Source organism: Artemia sp. Qi Xiang Cuo, chromosome 9 (genome assembly GCF_049724085.1).
Source record: "Artemia sp. Qi Xiang Cuo chromosome 9, ASM4972408v1, whole genome shotgun sequence".
Lineage (NCBI taxonomy): Eukaryota > Metazoa > Arthropoda > Branchiopoda > Anostraca > Artemiidae > Artemia > Artemia sp. Qi Xiang Cuo.
In genome coordinates, this window is record NC_142802.1 from 42,011,390 (window position 1) to 42,033,771 (window position 22,382).

General features: G+C 34.2%; 1 protein-coding gene across 3 annotated transcripts in view; it reads left to right on the forward strand.

The window, feature by feature from the left end:
• LOC148948662 (solute carrier family 25 member 32) overlaps positions 1–22,382 on the forward strand; it is a 90,701-nt gene that overhangs the window by 59,784 nt on the left and 8,535 nt on the right. For all 3 annotated transcript variants that reach the window (XM_089094570.1, XM_089094569.1, XM_089094568.1), the window contains exon 6: positions 21,500–21,613. In XM_089094570.1, the coding sequence (XP_088950696.1) occupies positions 21,500–21,613 (114 nt within the window). The remainder of the gene's footprint in view (positions 1–21,499; positions 21,614–22,382) is intronic.

Consider the following 22,382-nt stretch of genomic DNA (forward strand, 5'->3'; position numbering starts at 1 on the left):
GTGACATTAGACTTAGACATGGGCATTTTAAAAGCTGGCATGGTTTTTGTTATTGATAAGAATTGCACAAGATTGTACCGTTTGACGTAGACATTTTTTAGGAGCCAATGGAAGATTGACTTAACTCGAGAGTAGTTTGTTATTAAAAATTGGACGCTACAATCAGAATTGTTTGATTGACATTTGCAAAAAAAAAGGGGTAAGGGATTTGCGAATTGAGGGTTATCAGTTAAGATAGCTCCTTGCCATGGAACATAGCAATCTAAGTGATCATTGGCTGATCCAATGCATGTGTAATTGAACCAGCATATCTGATGATGGAAGACCGGAAAAAATATGCCTTGACCTAGCTTTACTTCTTCGATGTGTACTGTATAATACACAAGTGGTGTTTGAGCAATGTTGTCAATTTAAAATAGAGTTTAACTTTATAGATTACTAAAATTTGACACTAAGACATATGTAGATGACAAGAAAAGAATTTTAATAACGGATAGCTTTACTTCTTCGATGTGTACTGTATAATACACCAGCGGTATCTGAGCAGTGTTTTCAATTTAATCTAGAGTTTAACCTTACAGATTAATAAAATTTTACACTAAAACTTATTAATATGACAACAAAAAAATTTTAATAACGGATAGCTTTACTTCTTCGATGTTTACTGTATAATACACAAGTTGCGTTTGAGCAGTGTTCTCAATTTAAAATAGAGTTTAACGTTATAGCTTACTAAAATTTGACACTAAGACAGATGTAGATGACAAGAAAAGAATTTTAATAACGGATAGCTTTACTTCTTCGATGTGTACTGTATAATACACAAGTCGTGTTTGAGCAGTGTTGTCAATTTAAATTGAGTTTAACGTTATAGATTACTAAACTTTGACACTAAGACAGATGTAGATGACAAGAAAAGAATTTTAATAACGGATAGCAATACTTCTTCGATGTGTACTGTATAATACACAAGTGATGTTTGAGCAATGTTGTCAATTTAAAATAGAGTTTAACGTTATAGATTACTAAAATTTGACACTAAGACAGATGTAGATAGCAAGAAACGAATTTTAATAACGGATAGCTTTACTTCTTAGATGTGTTCTGTATAATACACAAGTGGTGGAGTGATGGGAGCGGGGTGTCTTAGAGTACTTATAGTGTGATAGTGGAGGGGGGAGTTGCTAGCGAAAAACCCATGTGGATGAGTTGAAATAAAAATTTTAACGAGAAATGTCTGAAAATTGTTTTTGGGGGGATGGGGCGATGACCGATTGGATGTCTCAGCCTAGTGACAGTGCTGTACTGTGGTACGAATTGCTTGTGAAAAACCCAAATAAATGACTTGAAATAAAATTTTTAACAAGAAATGTCTGAAAAGTATTTTTTGGGGGATGGGGCGATGACAGGGTGGATGTCTTAGACTAGTTATAGTGCTGTACTCTGGCATGAATTGCTTTCGAAAACCCGGATGAATTAGTTGAAAATAAAGTTTTAACAAGAAATGTCTGAAAAGCGCGATCAGAAATTAAGAATTGTCTTGAGGGGGGAATCTTCCATGGAAGAGGGGAAGGGTATTTTTACGTGAAAACAACTTCAACTCTGGCCCGCCCCCCGCGATCAGAAATTAAATTATAAAAAAGCTTCTTCAACTGAAAGTAAGGAGCAACATCAAAACTTAAACGGGCAGAAATAGAGGCTGTTTCCAGAAATTTAGGATTCATTAACTTTAGTGTTGCCAGTCAAAAGTTATGAGCTAGAGAAAATTGCCTGATTATCGAAAAATGGAGAAACCCCCTCCACCAGGCACCGGAAATGGAAGTGTCTTGAGGGGGGGAATATTCCATGGAAGAAGCGAGGGATATACTTACGTGAAAACAACTTCAACCGTGGTCCTCCTTCCGAGATGAGAAATTAAATTATAAAAAAATTTATTCAACTGAAAGTAAGGAGCAGTATCAAAACTTAAACGGGCAGAAATAGAGGCTGTTTCCATAGATTTAGGATTCATTAACTTTAGTGTTACCAATCAAAAGCTATAAGCTTGAGAAAATTTCCTGATTATCGGAAAATGGGGAAACACCCTCAAAAGTCGACAGGAATGGAATTGTCTTGAGGGGGAATTTTCCATGGAAAAGGGGAAGGGTATTTTTTACATGAAAACAACTTCAACCGTGGCCCCGCCCCCCCGTGATCAGAAATTGAATTATAAAAAAAGTTTCCTCAACTGAAAGTAAGGAGCAACATCAAAACTTAAACGGGCAGAAATAGAGGCTGTTTCCAAAGATTTAGGATTCATTATAAAAAATTTTAACAAGAAATCTCTGAATAAAATATTTTTGGAGGGATGGGGGCGGGGTGTCATAGAGTACTTATAGTGCTGTACTGTGGGCCGAGTTGCTAGCGAAAAACCCGTGTGAATGACTTGAAATAAAAAATTTTAATAAGAAATGGCTGAAAAGTGTTTTGGGGGAGATGGGCATTAGTCTTTCATAGGCGTGTGTTTTCTGAAACCTATAAAAATAAACTATTTCCGTAACATCTGAGCTAATAAGGTTTTTGACCGTAAACTCTAGTTTTTTTTGTAAGAAAATTATGGAAAATACAAATCTCTGGTACAGGTGTGAAACTTCAGTCTATTTTTGGGTTGAAAAATAAAACTATTCGTAAAATCTGAACTAATAATTCAATATTTTTTTCATAAAAACAAACTTTTTTTTTAAACTTCGAAATTTTTCAACTTTATTTATTTTTTTTCTTTTTGTACATATCTTAAAGTGTTAAAATATGCCTATTGTTATAGCAAATGTGCTCTATGATTGGTCAGAGACACGATGTGGCTTTCCCACTGGTATTCTATGACCGGTTATCGACACTACCTAGTCCTACTACCTAGTTCAGTCATGATTCATTGCTCAAACGGTTAAGATCGTATTGCTTGCTATCGCCTACTCAATGAATCAAGTAATGAAATGAATGAAGATGGAATATTGCTAAATTATCTGTATACTGTGATACAATGAAAAATTTATATGAGCTGCTAAAAGACGATTTGAAAATACAAGCCTTTTCCTAAACAAAACTCAACAACGGAAATCATTAGCTGTTATTCCCCCACAGTGATTTAAAGCTCAAACTATTCGTGACATCAGATTAAAGCAATAGTGCAGTGGGGAAAAAGGACTGATTTAGGACTGGTGGCTTCTTCTTTTGCCAGTAAGTCCATTTTAGCTATTACTAAGTTAAGATGGGCAAGAAAAAATAAAAGGAGTCGTCCAGATATTGATTCTAGAGAGGATATTGCCACAAGTATCCCAAATACGTCAGGAAATCCAGATATTCGGAAGCTAGTGACAACTCAGGTTTCGTTAAGGACCCTATCAGAGGAATTAGCAAAGATGATGGACATTGTACGTGAAACTCAGCTCAGTCCAATCAATTGCACAGCGATTCATTGTAGTAGAAAATAGAATAAAAACAATTGAATCAGAGCAATTAGCCTTAAGGTCTGAATTCTCTGGGATTAAGTCTTGTACAAATGCTGTAGAAAATGACATTTATTTGTTGAAAAATGATAATTTTAACCTGCAGTCAGAAGTTAAATATTTTAAAGAAAAGACCCTATGTATGTCTGATAGGCTTATGGCTGCAGAGTATCAGCGTAACGAAAATAATTTGGTTTTATGGAATGCAGTCTGTGAGGATGAAGATCAAGCCAAACGTATGTTTACCGAGATATGTACGGATAGACTAAATTTACCAGTGTTACCCCATTTTTCAGTTGTTGCAATAAAAAAGGATAAGAAATATTTTAAGGTTAATGTAAAAAACCGTGGAAACAAGATTGAAATCCTTAAAAATGGGAAGAAGCTTAAAGGAAGAACGATAGCAAACCAGGGAAACATTTATGTGAGTGATGATGCCCCATTTTCTGTGAGAGAGGCAAGAAAAAAACTATATGAAAAAAAATTGTGTCTTAAAACGATGGGTATCATTTCATGGGTTTCAAACACAGCCACCATATCTGCAGTTTGAACGTCCGGGTGGTACGAAAGTGAAGTTTACGTGTGATGAATGGATTGAGGAACTAGCACATAAGCCTCCTCCCTCCACAGCTTCCAGAGGTGCTAAAAAATGAGTGTTTTATTGAATGTGTTTAGTTTACTTATTGGTTAATTATCTTTTCTTTTTCGCTTGGTTTAATCAAATAGATATGGAAAAGTTGATAGAGATGAATTTGAAATGTTTGGGTTAATGATAATTTTTATTTTTGAGTAAATAATTTAAAATAATTGTTAATGTGAAATTATTTTGAGTGGGTGGTAGCGGGCTGATGTCTTTTTGAATGGTTTTGCTTTGTGCCATGAAGCCTGCAATAATGTGTTTTTTTAAATTGTATGTCCGCTTTGACGGAATATATTTTGTTGTTTTTTTTTGTATTCATCTAGGTCTAGGTATATGTTTAGTAGATAATGATTTTTTTCGCCAACGCAACTCTCCACAGTCACATAAATTAACTTTTATTGATGATGGTTAGAGATATTGTTTTACATCCTGGGAACAGCAATGTCCTGCAACTTGAAAGTCGAAGGGTTGATTTTTCCAGCCAGTTTAATGAAAGGATAAATAGAAATTTAGATATTAATGCCACTGAGATTTTCACAAATGAACCATCAAGGTATATTTTTAAGGAGGAAACACTACCCTTGTATGGTGATAGGGGCTCTTTTAGCCTAAACATTTTTCATTTGAATTGTCAGTAATTGAATTCTGCGCATAAGTTTTTATCGTAATTAATAAATACTGATGTCTTTCAGGTGATCGCTTTAACTGAAACGTGGTTAAAAGATAATAACTCGCAATTACTACATATCCCTGGTTATAATTTATATGTAAGGAATCGCGAGTATTACCAACATGGAGGCCTAGCAGCTTATATTCAGGCTGATTATAAGGTTTCAATAAGAGAAGATCATACAATATATAGAGAGAAAGTTTGCGAGTGTTTTGTTGTACATATAACTAGAGAGAATTTGAATTTTTGTATTGTTGTAGTATATAGACCTCCACAGAGCCTGCTCCAAGACTTTATGGACCTATTTGAAGAACTATTAATGAAACTTCCGATTAACTCTATGCCATGTTTTATTTTGGGGGATTTTAATATTGACCTTATTGATCAGTCATCTGCTAGCACTGAATTTATTAATAGAAGTTTATCCAACGGGTTTCATCCTTGTATAAATATCCCTACAAGAATTACAGGAACATCATCCAGGCTTCTTGATAATATCCTTCTTAATGTACCCCGGAGTCTTCCCAGGGTCCTTATCAACGATGCATCTCGCCACTTTGAAGTTTCTGTTGCAATTTAAGCTCTCAGGAAGGTTGTTAAAGGCGTATAATCAAGAATTCCACTGATCAGTAAAAGCGGGATGGTAAATATTGGAAATTATATAGAAAAAGTGGATTGGTACGATGTTCTAGGCGATGTTCAGGACAAAAATTCAAAGTTTGTTTTATTTTATGAAAAGTTGCAGAGTTTGATAAGTCAAGCAGTCATATTGAAACTGTTTAATAGAGAGCACTCAAGTAAAAAACCTTGGATTAGTCCTGTGATTTTGAAGCAAATAAATGTAAGAGATAAATTTTTTAGAGCTCAAATAATTAATCCGACACAAGAAAATAAGCAATTATATAAAATTTATCGAAATAGGTTGACTACAATTTTAAGAAATGAAAAAAAGAAATATTTTGAGAAAAAGTTTAAGGAGGTCGAAAGATGCCCTAAGAAAACCTGGGGACTAATAAAAGAAGTGATTGGATTTAAATAATAGTGTACCTGATGAATTAGTTAGTTTAATGGGAAAGACTTTGAATTCTGAAAAGGACATATGCAATAAATTTCAGAGTTATTTTTCGAATATTGGTCTGAATTTAGCTATGTCAGTTGTGCCTGATAGTGGTGACCAAACTTCCGAGTCATTACTGAGGGACCCCATTGATGTGTCTCTTCACCTTAGACTCCTAACAGTTGATGAAATTAAAAAAATTATTTATGGGTTGCGTAGTAATTCATCTGGTAGCGATCATATTACTCTAAAAACACTTAAATGTATTTTTCCTGTTATAGCTGAAGTTTTATGTGGGTTAATTAATGAGTGTTTTCGTCAAGGAAAATTCCCAGACTGTTTTAAAGTTGCCCGTATAACCCCAATTCATAAGGGTGGTATTCAAAATGACCCAGGAAACTATAGACCGATATCTGTTTTACCCATTATTTCCCGTGTTTTAGAGAAGTGTTTTAGTATTAGAATGATGAGTTTTTTGGAGGATCATAAGTTACTGGTAGAGACACAATTTGGGTTCCGTAGAAAAAGGACAACGGAACAGGCGATGATTCATTTGACAACTATTATTAATGATGTATTAGATAAAGGTTTCAAAATAGGTGCTATATTTTTAGATCTGTTGAAAGCTTTCGATACTGTGGATCATGAACTTCTACTTAAGAAGTGTGAGGTGTATGGTTTGAGGGGTAAATCATTAAATTTTTTAAGAAGTTTTTTAAGTAATCGTTATCAGTATGTCCAACTAAATGATACTTCTTCCGAAAAAAAGCGTATTGAAATAGGTGTTCCGCAAGGATCAGTTCTCGGTCCTATATTATTCTTGATATTTATTAATGATTTACCAAATTGTCTAAATAATTTTTGCTATAGAATAAATGAAGTAACGGTAAACCCGACTAATGAAACATTTTCACTTTTTGCTGATGACACAACAGCTATTAGCAAAGCTAAGACAGCAGAGATGCTATAGATTTCCATGAAGTAATCAGTTAACAAAATTACAACATAACTGAGGGTAAAAAAATTAAGTATTGACAAGGCTAAGTCTAACTTGATTTTTTTTTTTTGATAATCAAACTTTTACCCATGGATGAAGGAATTAGATATGTCTAATGGCTTTATAAAACGGACTGCGTCTTTTATATACCTCGGGATTATAATATACGAAACTTTATCTTTTAAGGAATATGTAACTTTAACTAGAAAAAATTTGGCAATAAACCTCAGTATAATGAAGAAATTCCAACACTTTTTTCCTAAGTCTGTCCTTTGCCATCTTGGTTTTTCTTTAATACACCCTTATATACTTTATTGTTAAAGTATTTGGCTCTCTACTTTTTCTTCTACCTTAAAACCAATAAGAGTTTTACAAAATCATGCAGTAAGAATTTTAGCCGGTATATCTCCACGTATGTCTGTTAGAGAAATTTACCCAACTTTAAAAATTTTTCCGGCTGCAGGCCTTCGTGAGTTCTATATATTGTGGTTTATTTTTGGACTGCAGCAGGATGTTCAGCCTCGTTGTTTTGGTGATTTATTGTCCATTTGGTCTACTGTTCATTCTCATGATACAAGGGATAGCGCGGACTTCTGTGTACCTAGAGGTATATCTTCCCGTTCATGTCTTTCTGTTTTTTTATAGAGGTACACGGAAATGGAATAGTTTGAAGAGTGATATTAAGACTATTGGTGACCCCAATATTTTTAGAAAAATCATTAAGGAACTGCTTTTTGCTGAATATGAGTTTTGACTGATTAATCGATTTATTTATTGTGGGGGTTTTGTTGATATGATGTTCCCAGAGGAAGTATAATATATGATATTATTTTGTATTTATTGTTTAGTGTGATGGTATTAGTGGTGTCGGTGGCCAAGTATTCTTTTTTTTAAGGATTTTGTTTTCTTTACCTCCCCCACGGACAAGCTTTGCTTTTTAGGGGAGGCAGCAATAATTTTTTGTTGATATGTTTTTTTTTCAATAAATCCTTCTTCTTCTTATAGCATCAGAGTTCCCACGGGTAGTACCAAAGTACTACTTTTAGTACTTTTTGATCAAAGTAGTACTTTTTGAATACTTTCTGCAAAAGCAGTACTTTTTCAATACTTTTTGTCAAAAGTAGTACTTTAGACCGAAAAGGGCAATTTTACAAGCATATTAGAAATGGCAACCAACAGTGATAACCAAGATAATCAACTAGATTTTTTTTTTATTGTTAAATTTCAATAAAAACCGATCGTAATAAATTCAGCTTCTTAAAAAGACCCAAAAAATCATTTTAATTGCTCCCTTCCCGTTTAATTTTTTAAAGTGGCTTGGTCTCAGTCTCACTTCCTCCAGCCTTAAATTTGCATCGCTCCAACATGAAGATTTGAGAAACTCTGAGTGACAGAATTTTTGTTTTGTTTTTATTTTATCAAACAAAAAATATTTCAATCATTGTTTTCAGTTCCTATACGAAACAGCAGTTATTTTACATAAAATGCCTTTTTTCCGTTTGTAATTTGAATCATAACTCCCAACCAAAAAAAAAACAAGAAAAAAAGAAGATTATTTCTTCAACCACACCATTCAGCCCCAAGAATATTAGTCTATAGCTGTTTTGATGGGTTTCACAGGTCCAGACGTACAAATAATTTTTAACGGAGGATGTCAAACAATAAAGAAAAAGATAAAGTAATTTTCAAAATAAACTAAAAAGTAGATAATTATTTTTTTTTTCAAGAAAGTATGAATATAAATGAACACGAGGGGTATAAAAAGCATTGGATTTTACATAATATAAACACCAAATTTATCTAGGTTTTAAATGCATAAACGAAAAGTCGATGAATTGAGGAAAAGAATTAAAAAAGATCAAATTATTCAAAAACGATTTTTTCCCCGGAATTTTCACTTATGTTAATAGATTCTTGAAAAAAAAATATTTTCTAATTTTTAATTTTCCAGTTAAAAAAAAAAATATCGTGTCTCATCCAAGATTAAAACCTAAGTTAACACATCCTCAGGAAGTGCTCTTACCGTTGTGCTTTACTGATAAAAGTGGAAAGTAACTGAACATTCGGGAGTGGTTGAAAAATAATTCACAAATTAAAAAAAATTGTGGTACAAAGAAAGAAATGGAAAGATGGAACAAAAAGATCAGTGAGTTAATAAAACGAACTGCAAATTATTTAATTAAAAAAATAGGGGGGATAATAAAAAACCTATAATTTAATAAAGAAATGCCGAGAAATTCGAAGAAATTTACGTTTTCAGGTGCTTGAGGCCCCAGCCCAACCTACGTGGTCCCTATGAATCAGTCTTTAAGTAAACTTTAAGCCTACCCTAACAGATACAAGAGTGTTTATTTTCTCTATAAAAATGGCCACAAGTCTAGTTGTCTTTTTCTAATACCAAATATTTAGTGATTGTCCTTTTCTGAAGAAAACACGCTAAACACACAAAAGCAGTACCATTCAGTTCTTAATTTTATACTATTTCCAAATATCGTGGTTCCTTTTCTGAAAATACACCCACCCCCCCTGATGGCCCGGGATATAGACCTAGGAATATATTAAAAAAATTAACCAATCAAATTCTAACTTTAAAATATGAAAGAACATGTAAGAATATTACAAGAAAGAATGTCATCACAAGATTTGACACAACGATGAAATGTATTTATACAGTTATATATGGGACCTCAGAATGGGAGGGGGGTATAATGTCAAAAAAGTGACCTTGACACTTGGAAAAAGTCTAGCATGAAATTGAAAATTCTGGCTCAACTAACCCAGTTTTAATATTTTCTTTAAATTAGCCCCTGAAACATCCTTGTCAGGAAGCAAATAATCTCTAAGAGCAATATTATGCAGCGAATATTCAAGAAATTTTGAAATTTAGGATTTAGAAGTTTCTTAGTCACTGCTCTTATACAGATTCTCTATCTAGCTAATGACTCTGGAGACGAAGCCAATAAATCTGAAGCTAGTGCCAGTGACTGTGAAGAAACTGCAAATTAAATTGAAGGTGAAGAGAATGAACTATTAAATGTGAGAAAACGAAGAATCAGCAGAAATAAACCACCAAAGCCAGCGAAAATACAGAAATTCAGTGAATGGATAGAAGATAAAGACTTGCAGGTCTGGCTGCAAAGATATCCAAGGGATAGGACAAAATTTTGGTGTAGGTTTTGCGAAAAGATCGTTACTGGTGGCCTATCCCATTTACGTAGACATGCACTGAGGAAAAGTGACATATCCAAAGTTGTTAGTATTAAGAACCAAGTGCGTATTGCTGATGACCAAACCAATGAGTTTACTTTATCGGGAGCAGCAAAGGAAAGAGAACTAATTAGCCAACAAGTGACAGCTTTAGAGTTGGCAATGTCAGCCTGGGTAGCATCAAAATCCAAGGAGATGAGTATTATGGACAGCTTGCTCGAATTGCTGAAAAAATTTATCCCTGATTCATCAGTAGTAAAGCTTCTTGCACGTGGAAGAACTAAAACCACTGGACTAATCAAAAACGTAATTGCCCCATACGCCATCAGCCAGCTGAGCTCAAGATTGGAAAAATCGCTCTTTTCGTTGATGGTTGATGAAAGCACTGATAAGTGTGGGACAAAATACTTAGTCATCCTCGTTCGGTACTATGACAAAACTACATGCGGAATCAAGGAAGACTTTTTGGCCATTCCAGAAGTTGGGGATACAACAGTAATGGGCCTTAAAAACTTGATATATAAGACTTTAAGTGAGAAGAAGAGGACATTGAAAAACTGCATAGGATTTGCTTCTGATAATGCAAATGTGATGCTTGGGAAGAACAACGGCCTTGCAGCCCTCATAAAGAAAGATATTCCCTGGCTGGCTATTTTCGGATACATCTGTCACAGTTTTGTACTTTGCTCTGCTAGTGCTTGCGAGCAGTTACCTACAGATATCGTCAGATTCAGCAATGATATATACACGTACGTATCTAATAGTGCCACACGACTCCGTGAGTATAAGGAATTCCAAAAGTTCTGTGAAGTAGCCGAGCATGCACTCCTGTACCCATCTGCAACTCGCTGGTTAGCGTTTTAGGCCGTCTCTCAGAGGCTGGTGCAACAGTGGACTGCTGTGACGTTGTTTTTCGCCTTACCTGCGAATGAAGGTCGGGATCAAACGGCAGTGAAGCTTTATATAGCTTTGATCGATCCCGAAGTCAAGCTTTATTGTCTTTTTTCTGAATTACGTTCTTCCTATTGTAAACGGCCTGAATTTTGAATTCCAGAGCGCAGAAGTGAAAGTTCATAAACTTTTCAAAAGCGTGGGTAATACTCTCTCCGAACTGGCAAGGAATTGTATCAAAGGCGAGCTTTTGACCATACCTTTAGTTTTCGAAATAGATTTTTCGAACCCAAGAAACTTCAAAGCTATGGAGACGGATATGCATTTTGGAGCCCAATTTGAGCTCTTTGCAATTGATCAGATTGAAAGTCGGAAAATTCAAGACAGACAGCTAGCTGCGACAAAGAAAAATTGCCTTGCGTTTTATATCAAGCTGTGCTCTGCAATAAAGCGAAGAGTAAACATTGAAGACCCCTTGCTTCGAATGCTAAACTGGTTATCTCCAGAATTTTATCTGGATCAGTTCCTTCTATAATCCCTCTTTTCCGCATATTCAAGGACCGTTTCAATGTTTCGCTGGAGGTCGAAGTCCTAAACAGGGACTGGAGGCGACTACCATTCTTGAAGAAAGAGCTAGGGGAAAGGACAGTGTCAGTTTTCAAATTTTGGAATTCAGTGTCCGCCCTCAACGATGGTGCTGGGGACTCTGGTTTTGTTCACCTACCTATATTCATAAACGGTATTATTTCGTTGCCTCATAGCAGCGCTTCGGCCGAACGTCAGTTTTTGCTGTTAAAGCTAGTTCGGACCCCCCTCCAGAACAGACTACTGCCAGAAACAATATCCGTTATGCATGTCAGGAGGGAAGTGCCGAATCCAGAGACTTGGGATATTCCAACAGAGCTGGTCAGGAGTGCGAGGATATTCTCCCGAGGATGGTCCCAGAAAACGGATATTCTGGACGCCCTATTACCCTATTAGGCTATTACAGACCCTTCATAGAGAACATCCAGAGATAACCTCGATGATTTTGATTGTAGTTGCTTCCCATACTAGTGGCCCTTTTTTGCCTCATCGATAGTCAGTTTTCGACAAGCTATACAAAAATAAAAAATAAAAATTACTCTGGCTTATATGATAAGCCAAAGAAAAAATACGGTGCTAAAATGCCGCGTGTTGCGCTTAGCGCAACAAGTGGCAAATTTTTAGGTAGGGAGTTAGTACTTTTCTGTCGTGGTAGTACTTTTGAGCTATCCTGGCTAGTACCACTAGTATTGTTGAAGTGGCAACCCTGTATTGCATGTATTAAATGAGTCGTTTCTACGCAGTATAAATATAAACACACGAGTCATATCTTTAAAAAAAAGTGAAGATTGGACATTTTAATCCAGTTTGTTGACAAAACAATGCTATTTCAGCATGGAATTCTAACAAGGCGAAGAATTTAACCTATGAAACAAGTAAAAATGGTAGCACTCTTGGAAATGTATGCATGCATTATCATGACAGTAAGGAATTAAATTTCTTTGGAATACCGAAAAAATTTAGCTCTTATGATGGTGGTTATGCGAGATTGAGATCTCCAGAGATGATTGCACTCAAAGAGAATACTAACATAAAAATAATTGTTGATGATAGAGGACAACTCCTTGCTACTGCTGCAAGTAACACATTACCTACGGATACATCCAATCATCAGCTTTCGGGTATTAGCATTCAACGGAAGGCTAATAAAAGAAAGGCTTACTCTGCTACTAATATCATAAACCATATCTTTTTTACGAGCCTGAACTGTTGTAATTGTAAAAATAATGTGTAAATAGATAGTGAAATTGCAAAAAAAATAAAAATGGTATTTTCAGAAAATATCATTTCGAGCAAAAAATAAAAAAAGATGAAAAGCAAAACACGAGCAAACATTACTGGCCTGGATCAAACAGTCAATGAATCAAATAATACCAAAGACGAAAAACATATTGAGCCTGTTCATGAGACACCAGTAAAAATTGTGTATGATTCAAAATGGAATAATGATTATTCTACTGATTACGAACTAAGAGACGACAATAACTACAATATCAAGAGAGAACATGGTGAACTATTTTATGGAACAGATTCAAAATGTCCAAAGTTAATCATTGATATTAATAATGTATCATAATATATTTTTGTATTAATATTCTACATAGCATTATTTCATTAAAAATATTACATTGTTAGGTTAAAATGACAAAATATCTTTCTTGAATTCACCTCTTGGATACACAATACAGAAATTAAAAAAAAAATTGTAATTTCCGGACTTCATTTGCATGCAATAGATACCGAGAGTTCTATGACTCCTCCCCGCATTGAATTTTAAGGGTTTTATGACTCCTCCTTACAATGAATTCAGATGGTCTTAGGACTCATCCCCCAAGCCAAAAGTCCATTCAACCTCGAACAAAGGTATAAAAGTTTAATGAAAAATTTCTCTTCTCAACAACTACATTAATAGCTTCCAAGATGATAGGACTCTATGACACAGAGTTTATCGGTTTGAAAAAATCATCTTGTGGTGTTATATTTGAATGTGTATTTTTATTATTGTCAATGGAACTCGAAGAAATTGACTGTTATCATTGGATAGTGAACTATAACATGTTTGAGTATGATAAAAGCTTGTGGAGTACTACATTACATCGTATAAACAGACTGGGATTCTACGATAGAGTGATTACACCGCTTAATAATAGTGGTCAGGAACTGAGAAATGTCCAGGAGGAAGTCAGTGAAATTTGCAGCTTTTTCGGGGTTGAAGCACTATGTAAAGGGTAATGTACCTACAGATAAAGTTTTAATTCAAAAGTGTGACCCTAGGATTCCACTTTTCAATCTAGAAGAATTTAAGTGTCCTAAATTTGAAGGGGCTTATCACCGTTCTGAAGACGAGGTTAGGTTCTTCGCGCACTGGATACCTAAGAACATACCTGATCGTGATAAATGCATAAGACATGGTAAAAACTATTGTAACACACAACACATACATGGTAACACACACACACATACACACACAGACATCGTTACTTACTTACACTTTTTTTATAATTCCTTGAATGAAATTTCCACTTAGCTTTTTTCTAGCCAAAGATTCACATTTGACATAGAGAAATGTTTTTTCTATAATTTTCTTACAAAAACTAGAGTTTACGATCAATATCGACAAGCAATCCCTGAGAAAATATCTTCCTTTGAATAGACAGCTCTAGAAAATCGTCATCTAGAATCAAACTTTTTTCCATAAACAGTAGATCCCCCATGATTCGCTCTTTTTCAAATCCATCCATTTTTTAGAGTCCTAACACTCTCACAATCAACTTCAGACTAACCAGAATTTTTTTTTTTTACTCTAAAAATATACGCTAGTCTCTACTATAGAAAGAAAAACCGGTCTAATCTAAATTCAACGTAACAATACATGACGCCAAAATGAAAAGAAAAACCGGTCTAATCTAAATTCAACGTAACAAGACATGAAGCCAAAATGAAAAGAACTTGGATTTTATGACTGTTATCTGATGTATCCGATAAAAACTTTGAAAATTAATTTACTCTTTCTGCTACTTAGATCTTGTCAACTTTTTCCAATGTATCCGAGAAATGGATGTTGATATAGAATTTAATCACTCTTATACTTAGATTTTGTGAAGTTGCTGTATTGTCTGTCTAGGAAGCGACTTCAATCGATAATGAATGTTAATAGAGTTTCTTCAAATTTTTTTCATAATTTTCTATAATAAAATTTGTGTATTGTGTATCCAAGAGATGAATTCAAGAAAGAGTTTGTTACTTACTTACTTACTTACCTACTTCCTACTTACTTACAATTTTTTCATAATGACATATCCAACAACGGATGTTGATAAAGAATTTATTCATTCTGATACCTAGATTTTGTCAATGTTACCTCATGTGTCTGACAATAGATGTATGCAAATTCCTTTTCTCATATCTCCGATGTTTTAATAGACATTCTGAACTTTTGATATGCTAGCTGACTCTAAAAATAACAAATACATAACAATGTAATGCATAATATATTTTTAATGAAATAATGCTATGTAGAATATTAATACAAAATTATATTATGACACATAGTCATACATACGTTCACTATTAAACATCCAGAAACGATGGTCCCATTATATTGAATAGTTTTTACCATGTCTTATGCATTTATCACGATCAGGTATGTTCTTAGGTATCCAGTGCGCGAAGAACCTGAACTCGTCTTCAGGACGGTGATAAACCCCTTCAAATTTAGGACACTTAAATTCTTCTAGATAGAAAGGTGGAATCCTAGGGTCACACTTTTGAATTAAAACTTTATCTGTAGGTACATTACCCTTTACATAGAGTGCTTCAACCCCAAAAAGCTGCAAATTTCACTGACTTCCTCCTGGACATTTTTCAGTTCCTGACCACTATTCTTAAGTGGTGTAATCACTCTATCGTAGAATCCCAGTCTGTTGATACGATGTAATGTAGTACTCCACAGGCTTTTATCATGCTAAAACATGTTATAGTCCACTATTTCATGATAAAAGTCAATTTCTTTGAGTTCCATTGACAATAATAAAAATATACATTCAAATATAACACCACAAGACGATTTTTTCAAACCGATAAATTCTGTGTCATAGAGTCCTATCATCTTGGAAGCTATTAATGTAGTTTTTAAGAAGAGAAATACATCATCAAACTTTTATACCTTCGCTCAAGGTTGAATGGTGTTATGGCTAGGGGGATGACTCCTAAAACCATTTGAATTCATTGTGGGGAGGAGTCATAAAACCCTTAGAAATCATTGCGGGGAGGAGTCATAGAACTCTCGGTATCTATTGCTTGCAAATGAAGTCTGGAAATTACAAATTTTTTTTTATAATTTCCGTATTTTGTATCCAAGAGGTGAATTCAAGAAAGATATTTTGTCATTTTAAGATACGTACAAAAGAAAAAGATAAATAATAAATAAAGTTGAATAATTTCGAAGTTTAAAAAAAAAGTTTGTTTTATGAAAAAAAAATATTTAATTAGAACCATCAGTCCTCATCATTATGAGTATCCAAAACTGGACTTAAGTTTCACATTTGAACTAGAGAATTGTATTTTCCATAATTTTCTTACAAGAAACGAGTTTACGGTCAAAAACCCTTATTAGCTCAGATTTTACGCAAATAGTTTTATTTTTCGATCCAAAAATAGACTTAAGTTTCACATTGGAACCAGAGAATTGTATTTTCCATAATTTTCTTACAAAAAACTAGAGTTTACGGTAAAAAACCCTTAATAGCTCAGATTTTACGGAAATAGTGTGTCTGACAATAGATGTACGCAAATTCCTTTTCTTACATCTCCGATGTTTTAATGCACATTCTAAACGCTTGATATGCTAGCTTACTCTAAAAAATAATGAACACATAACAATGTAATATTTTTAATGAAATAATGTTATGTAGAATATTAATACAAAAATATATTAGGATACATTATTAATATCAATGATTAACTTTGGACATTTTGAATCTGTTCCATAAAATAGTTCACCATGTTCTCTCTTGATATTGTAGTTATTGTCTTCTCTTAGTTCGTAATCAGTGGAATAATCATTATTCCATTTTGAATCATAAACAATTTTTATTGGTGTCTCATGAACAGGCTCAATATGCTTTTCGTCTTTGGTATTATTTGATTCATTGACTGTTTGATCAATGCCAGTAACGTTTGCTGGTGCTTTGTTTTTCATCGTTTCATCTTTATATTCCGTAGTGATATTTTCTGACAATGCCATTTTTATTTTTCTGGCAATTTCACTGTCTATTAACACATTATTTTTACACAGGTAACAGTTTCGGCACGTAAACAAGATATGGTTTACGATATTAGTAGCAGAGTAAGCCTTTCTTTTATTAGCCTTCCGGTGAATGCTAATACCCAAAAGCTGATGATTGGATGTGTCCGTAGGTAATGTGTTACCTGCAGCAGTAGCAAGGAGTTGTCCTCTATCATCAACAATTATTTTTATGTTAGCATTCTCTTTGAGTGCAATCATCTCTGGAGATCTCAATCTCGCATAACCCCCATCATAAGAGTTGAATTTTTTCGGTATTCCAAAGAAATTTAATTCCTTACTGTCATGACAATGCATGCATACATTTCCAATAGTGCTACCACTTGTACTTGTTTCATAGTTTAAATACTTCTCCTTGTCGGCATTCAATGTTACAATAACCTTGTTATGTGAACAGACTATTAAAATGTTCCATCTTCACTTTTTTTTTAAGATATGACTTAGGTGTTTATCGTTCCACTGCGTAAAAAATACTGATTTAATACATGCAATAGACTAGGTAGTGTCGATAACTGGTCATAGAATACCAGTGGGAAAGCCATATCGTGTCTCTGACCAATCATAGAGCACAATTGTTTGAAACGTAAGCATATTTTGAAATTTTAAGATATGTACAAAAAGAAATAAAAAAATAAAGTTGAAAAATTTCGAAGTTTTAAAAAAAGTTTTTTTTTATGAAAAAAAAATATTGAATTACTAGTTCAGATTTTTCGGATATAGTTTTATTTTTCAATCCAAAAATAGACTTAAGTTTCACACCTGTACCAGAGAATTGTATATTCCATAATTTTCTTACAAAAAAAACTAGAGTTTACTGTCAAAACCCTTATTAGCTCAGACTTTACGGAAATAGTTTATTTTTATAGGTTTCAGACAACACACGCCTATGAGAGACTAATGCCCATCTCCCCCAAAACACTTTTCAGCCATCTCTTATTAAAATTTTTTATTTCAAGTCATTCACACGGGTTTTTCACTAGCAACTCGGCCCAGAGTACAGAACTATAAGTACTCTATGACACCCCGCTCCCATCCCTCCAAAAATATTTTATTCAGAGATTTCTTGTTAAAATTTTTTATAATGAATCCTAAATCTTTGGAAACAGCCTCTATTTCTGCCCTTTAAGTTTTGATGTTGCTCCTTACTTTCAGTTGAAGAAACTTTTTTATAATTCAATTTCTGATCGCTGGGGGCGGGCCACGGTTGAAGTTGTTTTTATGTAAAAATACCCTTCCCCTTTTCCATGGAAAATTGCCCCCTCAAGACAATTCCATTCGTGTCGACTTTTGGAGGGTATTTCCCCATTTTTCGAAAATCAGGAAATTTTCTCAAGCTCATAGCTTTTGATTGGTAACACTAAAGTTAATGAATCCTAAATCTATGGAAACAGCCTCTATTTCTGCCCGTTTAAGTTTTGATGCTGCTCCTTACTTTCAGTTGAAGAAAATTTTTTATAATTTAATTTCTGATCTCAGGGGGCGGGCCACGGTTGAAGTTTTGTTCATATAAAAATACCCTTCCCCTCTTCCATGGAAAATTCCCCCTCAAGACAATCCCATTCCCGTCGACTGTTGGAGGGTGTTTCTCCATTTTTCAATAATCAGGCAATTTTCTCAAGCCCATAGCTTTTGACTGGCAACACTAAAGTTAATGAATCCTAAATCTTTGGAAACAGCGTCTATTTCTGCCCGTTTAAGTTTTGATGTTGCTCCTTACTTTCAGTTGAAGAAACTTTTTTATAATTCAATTTCTGATCGCGGGGGCGGGCCACGGTTGAAGTTGTTTTCGCGTAAAAATACCCTTCCACTCTTCCATGGAAAATTCCCCCTCAAGACAATTCTTAATTTCTGATCGCGCTTTTCAGACATTTCTTGTTAAAACTTTATTTTCAACTAATTCATCCGGGTTTTTGAAAGCAATTCATGCCTCAGTACAGAAATATAGCAAGTCTAAGAAGTCCTCTTTGTCATCGCCTCATCTCCCCAAAAATACTTTTCAGATATTTCTTGTTAAAAATTCTATTTAAAGTCATTCATTTGGGTTTTCACAAGCAATTTGAGCCCAAGTACAGCACTTTCACTAGGCTGAGACATCCAATCTGTCATCGCTCCATCCCCCCAAAAATACTTTTCAGGCATTTCTTGTTAAACTTTTTATTTCAGCTAATTCACACGGGTGTTTTGATAGCAACTCCCCCCTCTACTATCGAACTATAAGTACTCTAAGACACGCCACTCCCATCACTCCACTACTTGTTTATTATACAGAAAACATCGAAGAAGTAAAGCTATCCATTATTAATATCCGTTTCTTGCTATCTACACCTGTCTTAGTGTCAAATTTTAGTAATCTATAACGTTAAACTCTATTTTAAATTGACAACACTGCTCAAAAATCACTTGTGTATTATACAGTACACATCTAAGAAGTAAAGCTATCCGTTATTAAAATTTTTTTCTTGTGATCTTCATCTGTCTTAGTGTCAAATTTTAGTAATCTGTAAGGATAAACTCTATTTTAAATTGACAACACTGCTCAAATACCATTTGTGTATTATACAGTACACATCGAAGAAGTAAAGCTATCCATTATTAAAATTCTTTTCTTGTCATCTACATCTGTCTTAGTGTCAAATTTTAGTAATCTATTACGTTAAACTCTATTTTAAATTGACAACACTGCTCAAACACCACTTGTGTATTATACAGTACACATCGAAGAAGTAAAGTTATCCGTTATTAAAATTCTTTTCTTGTCATCTACATCTGTCTTAGTGTCAAATTTTAGTAATCTATAACGTTAAACTCTATTTTAAATTGACAGCACTGCTCAAACACCACTTGTGTATTATACAGTACACATCGAAGAAGTAAAACTATCCGTTATTAAAATTCTTTTCTTGTCATCTACATCTGTCTTAGTGTCAAATTTTAGTAATCTATAACGTTAAACTATTTTAAATTGACAATACTGCTCAAACACCACTTGTGTATTATACAGTACACATCGAAGAAGTAAAGCTAGGTCAAGGCATATTTTTTTCCGGTCTTCCATCATCAGATATGCTGGTTCAATTACACATGCACTGGATCAGCCAATGATCACTTAGGTTGCTATGTTCCATGGCAAGGAGCTATCTTAATTGATAACCCTCAATTCGCAAATCCCTTACCCCTTTTTTTGCAAGTGTCAATCAAACAATTCTGATTGTAGCGTCCAATTTTTTAATAACAAACTACTCTCGAGTTACACTCCAATCCGCAAATCTCTTACCCCTTTTTGCAAATGTCAATCAAACAATTCTGAGTGCAACATCCAATTTTTTAATAACAAACTACTCTCGAGTTAAGTCAATCTTCCATTGGCTCCTAAAAAATGTCTACGTCAAACGGTACAATCTTGTGCAATTCTTATCAATAACAAAAACCATGCCAGCTTTTAAAATGCCCATGTCTAAGTCTAATGTCACGCGCGTGGGTTTTCTTATGCAATTCAATGTATTTTTCATGTAGGTTCTGCGGCTTTATATAACTTACTACTATTAAATATGATGTTTAAACGGAACCTCAAAACAAATGAAAGTATAACTATAGAATAATGTTAAGCTTTTTATTGCACTAATATTTTTTTCAATCAGTTAGCTGATTTTTAGAAAGCAGGAAATACGTAGTGATTATAGGGAAACTAAAAAGATGATGAGAGTGAGTGTTGTAATTCCAGCTGCAATAGCTTGATTTCTGTATTGATACTTGTTAGACTTACAGTTGTTGTAAAAAAAAAAGTTTTAATTGAAGAACAGTTTTTCTATAGGAAGGGGAGATGATGTGCTGACAAAATTCACTCTTAAGCTAGTAGTTGAATCTTCAGGCCCTTTTAGTCCTCAATCTTATAGATTATGAACAGACATCTTGTTCAGTTGATAGAAAAGCTTTAGGTAAGATGCTGTCCTTTTGTGGCATACCAGATAAGTATAATAAAGTATTTAATGTAGCAAGGGAGGATGTAAGGTTTGTGGCTTGCTTAATTCGGAAACAGAAGTTAACCAGAATTGTGTCCCATCCCCATTTACGCGGATTATATTAATGGACAATCACGAGGGAGGGAGATACATTGCGAAAGATTGTGCTTTTGGCCCTCGATATGGTGTTAAACGGAAAGCCAGCTGTTTCCGACTTGGGTGGGGAGAGGTCGGAAGAACGAATTCAAATTGTAAAATTATCGGAGGGGCGAAAGGTGAAGCTTAGGATTGATTAGGGTGAATGAGGAGCTTACACATTTGTATTGGCCTCAGGTGGCTTAATTGTGCTACAAGCTATTAGTAGTAGTATTAGTTTATTGATTTATTCTTAATTTTTTCCATATCAGTAATTTTGTCCATATGAGTTATTTCGATATTAGTCTAATAAAAAGCTAATTAAACAACTTTTTTTTCTTTGCGTTCAAATGAATCCCTTGATTAGACGTTTTTTTTTATTTCGAGCTTTATAATGTGTAAATCGGTTACTTTTCAAAGGCCCCTTTCAACTTCTCCAAGGGTTAAGTCTTACTTTATTTTTCCCATTTTTCCCTTGTGTACATAGCTTCTCTTTTGTCCAGTTTTTGTTGTTTTCTTTTTAATTCACTATGTCCGACCTCAAAAGGTTTGTGGTTTTGTTTTTTAGGGCTTTATTCCTGGTGTATTTGGTGTGTCTCATGGAGCCATTCAGTTCATGTGCTATGAAGAGATGAAAGCTAGATACAATATGCGGAGACATTTGCCTATTGACGCTAAATTGGTACATTTTTATTTTTATATTTAATTAAGATTTTTATTCAAAAATATCTGGATTGAAAGTTGAAGGGTAGTAAAGTCTGAAGTTCAAGATATAGGTTAACAAAGTCAAATTATTGAAATTTCAATCCCGCACTTTCAATGTTAATTTAAAAAACCTAAAGTGAAGCTGACCATCCGTGACAAAACAACATGAGAAAAACCTCAAGATGATGAACGAAACAAAGGGCCTATGGCCAGTAGAAGGAAAGGAAGAACGAACTAATTGACGGCTTCGCCTGTATAAAACTATTTGTCTTCAGCTCTAAATATAGAAGAAACTAATTAAAAGATCAAAGACCTAAAATAATCTATAAAATCGAAAATTGAAGTATAAAAATAAAGTCTAAACGTGAAAAAAAAATATAAGAAACAAACCAGTTTCTAGATAAACAATCAATTCTACAGTGATAAACCATAGATTATCTATATCCACGATTACGACTAAATCTCGTAAACATGCAAAAGTAAAGTTCACGAGAGTTACTGGTGAAGCTGTAAATTTCCAGAAAGCAGCTCAATAGTGATATGTATTAATAAGACATGTTTTTGCCGTAAAGTACGATCAACAGCCAATGAAGTGCGTTTAAAGAAGCCACTTGCTTAATTTGAACAAACTGACTAGGTTATAATGGTGGCAAGCGTTTACCCCCCCCCCCCTCCCCGTGGAAAATAAGGCTTTCCAAACTTGAGAATTTTATTTGAGTTTATTTTTTTTAATTTCCGTTGGGGGA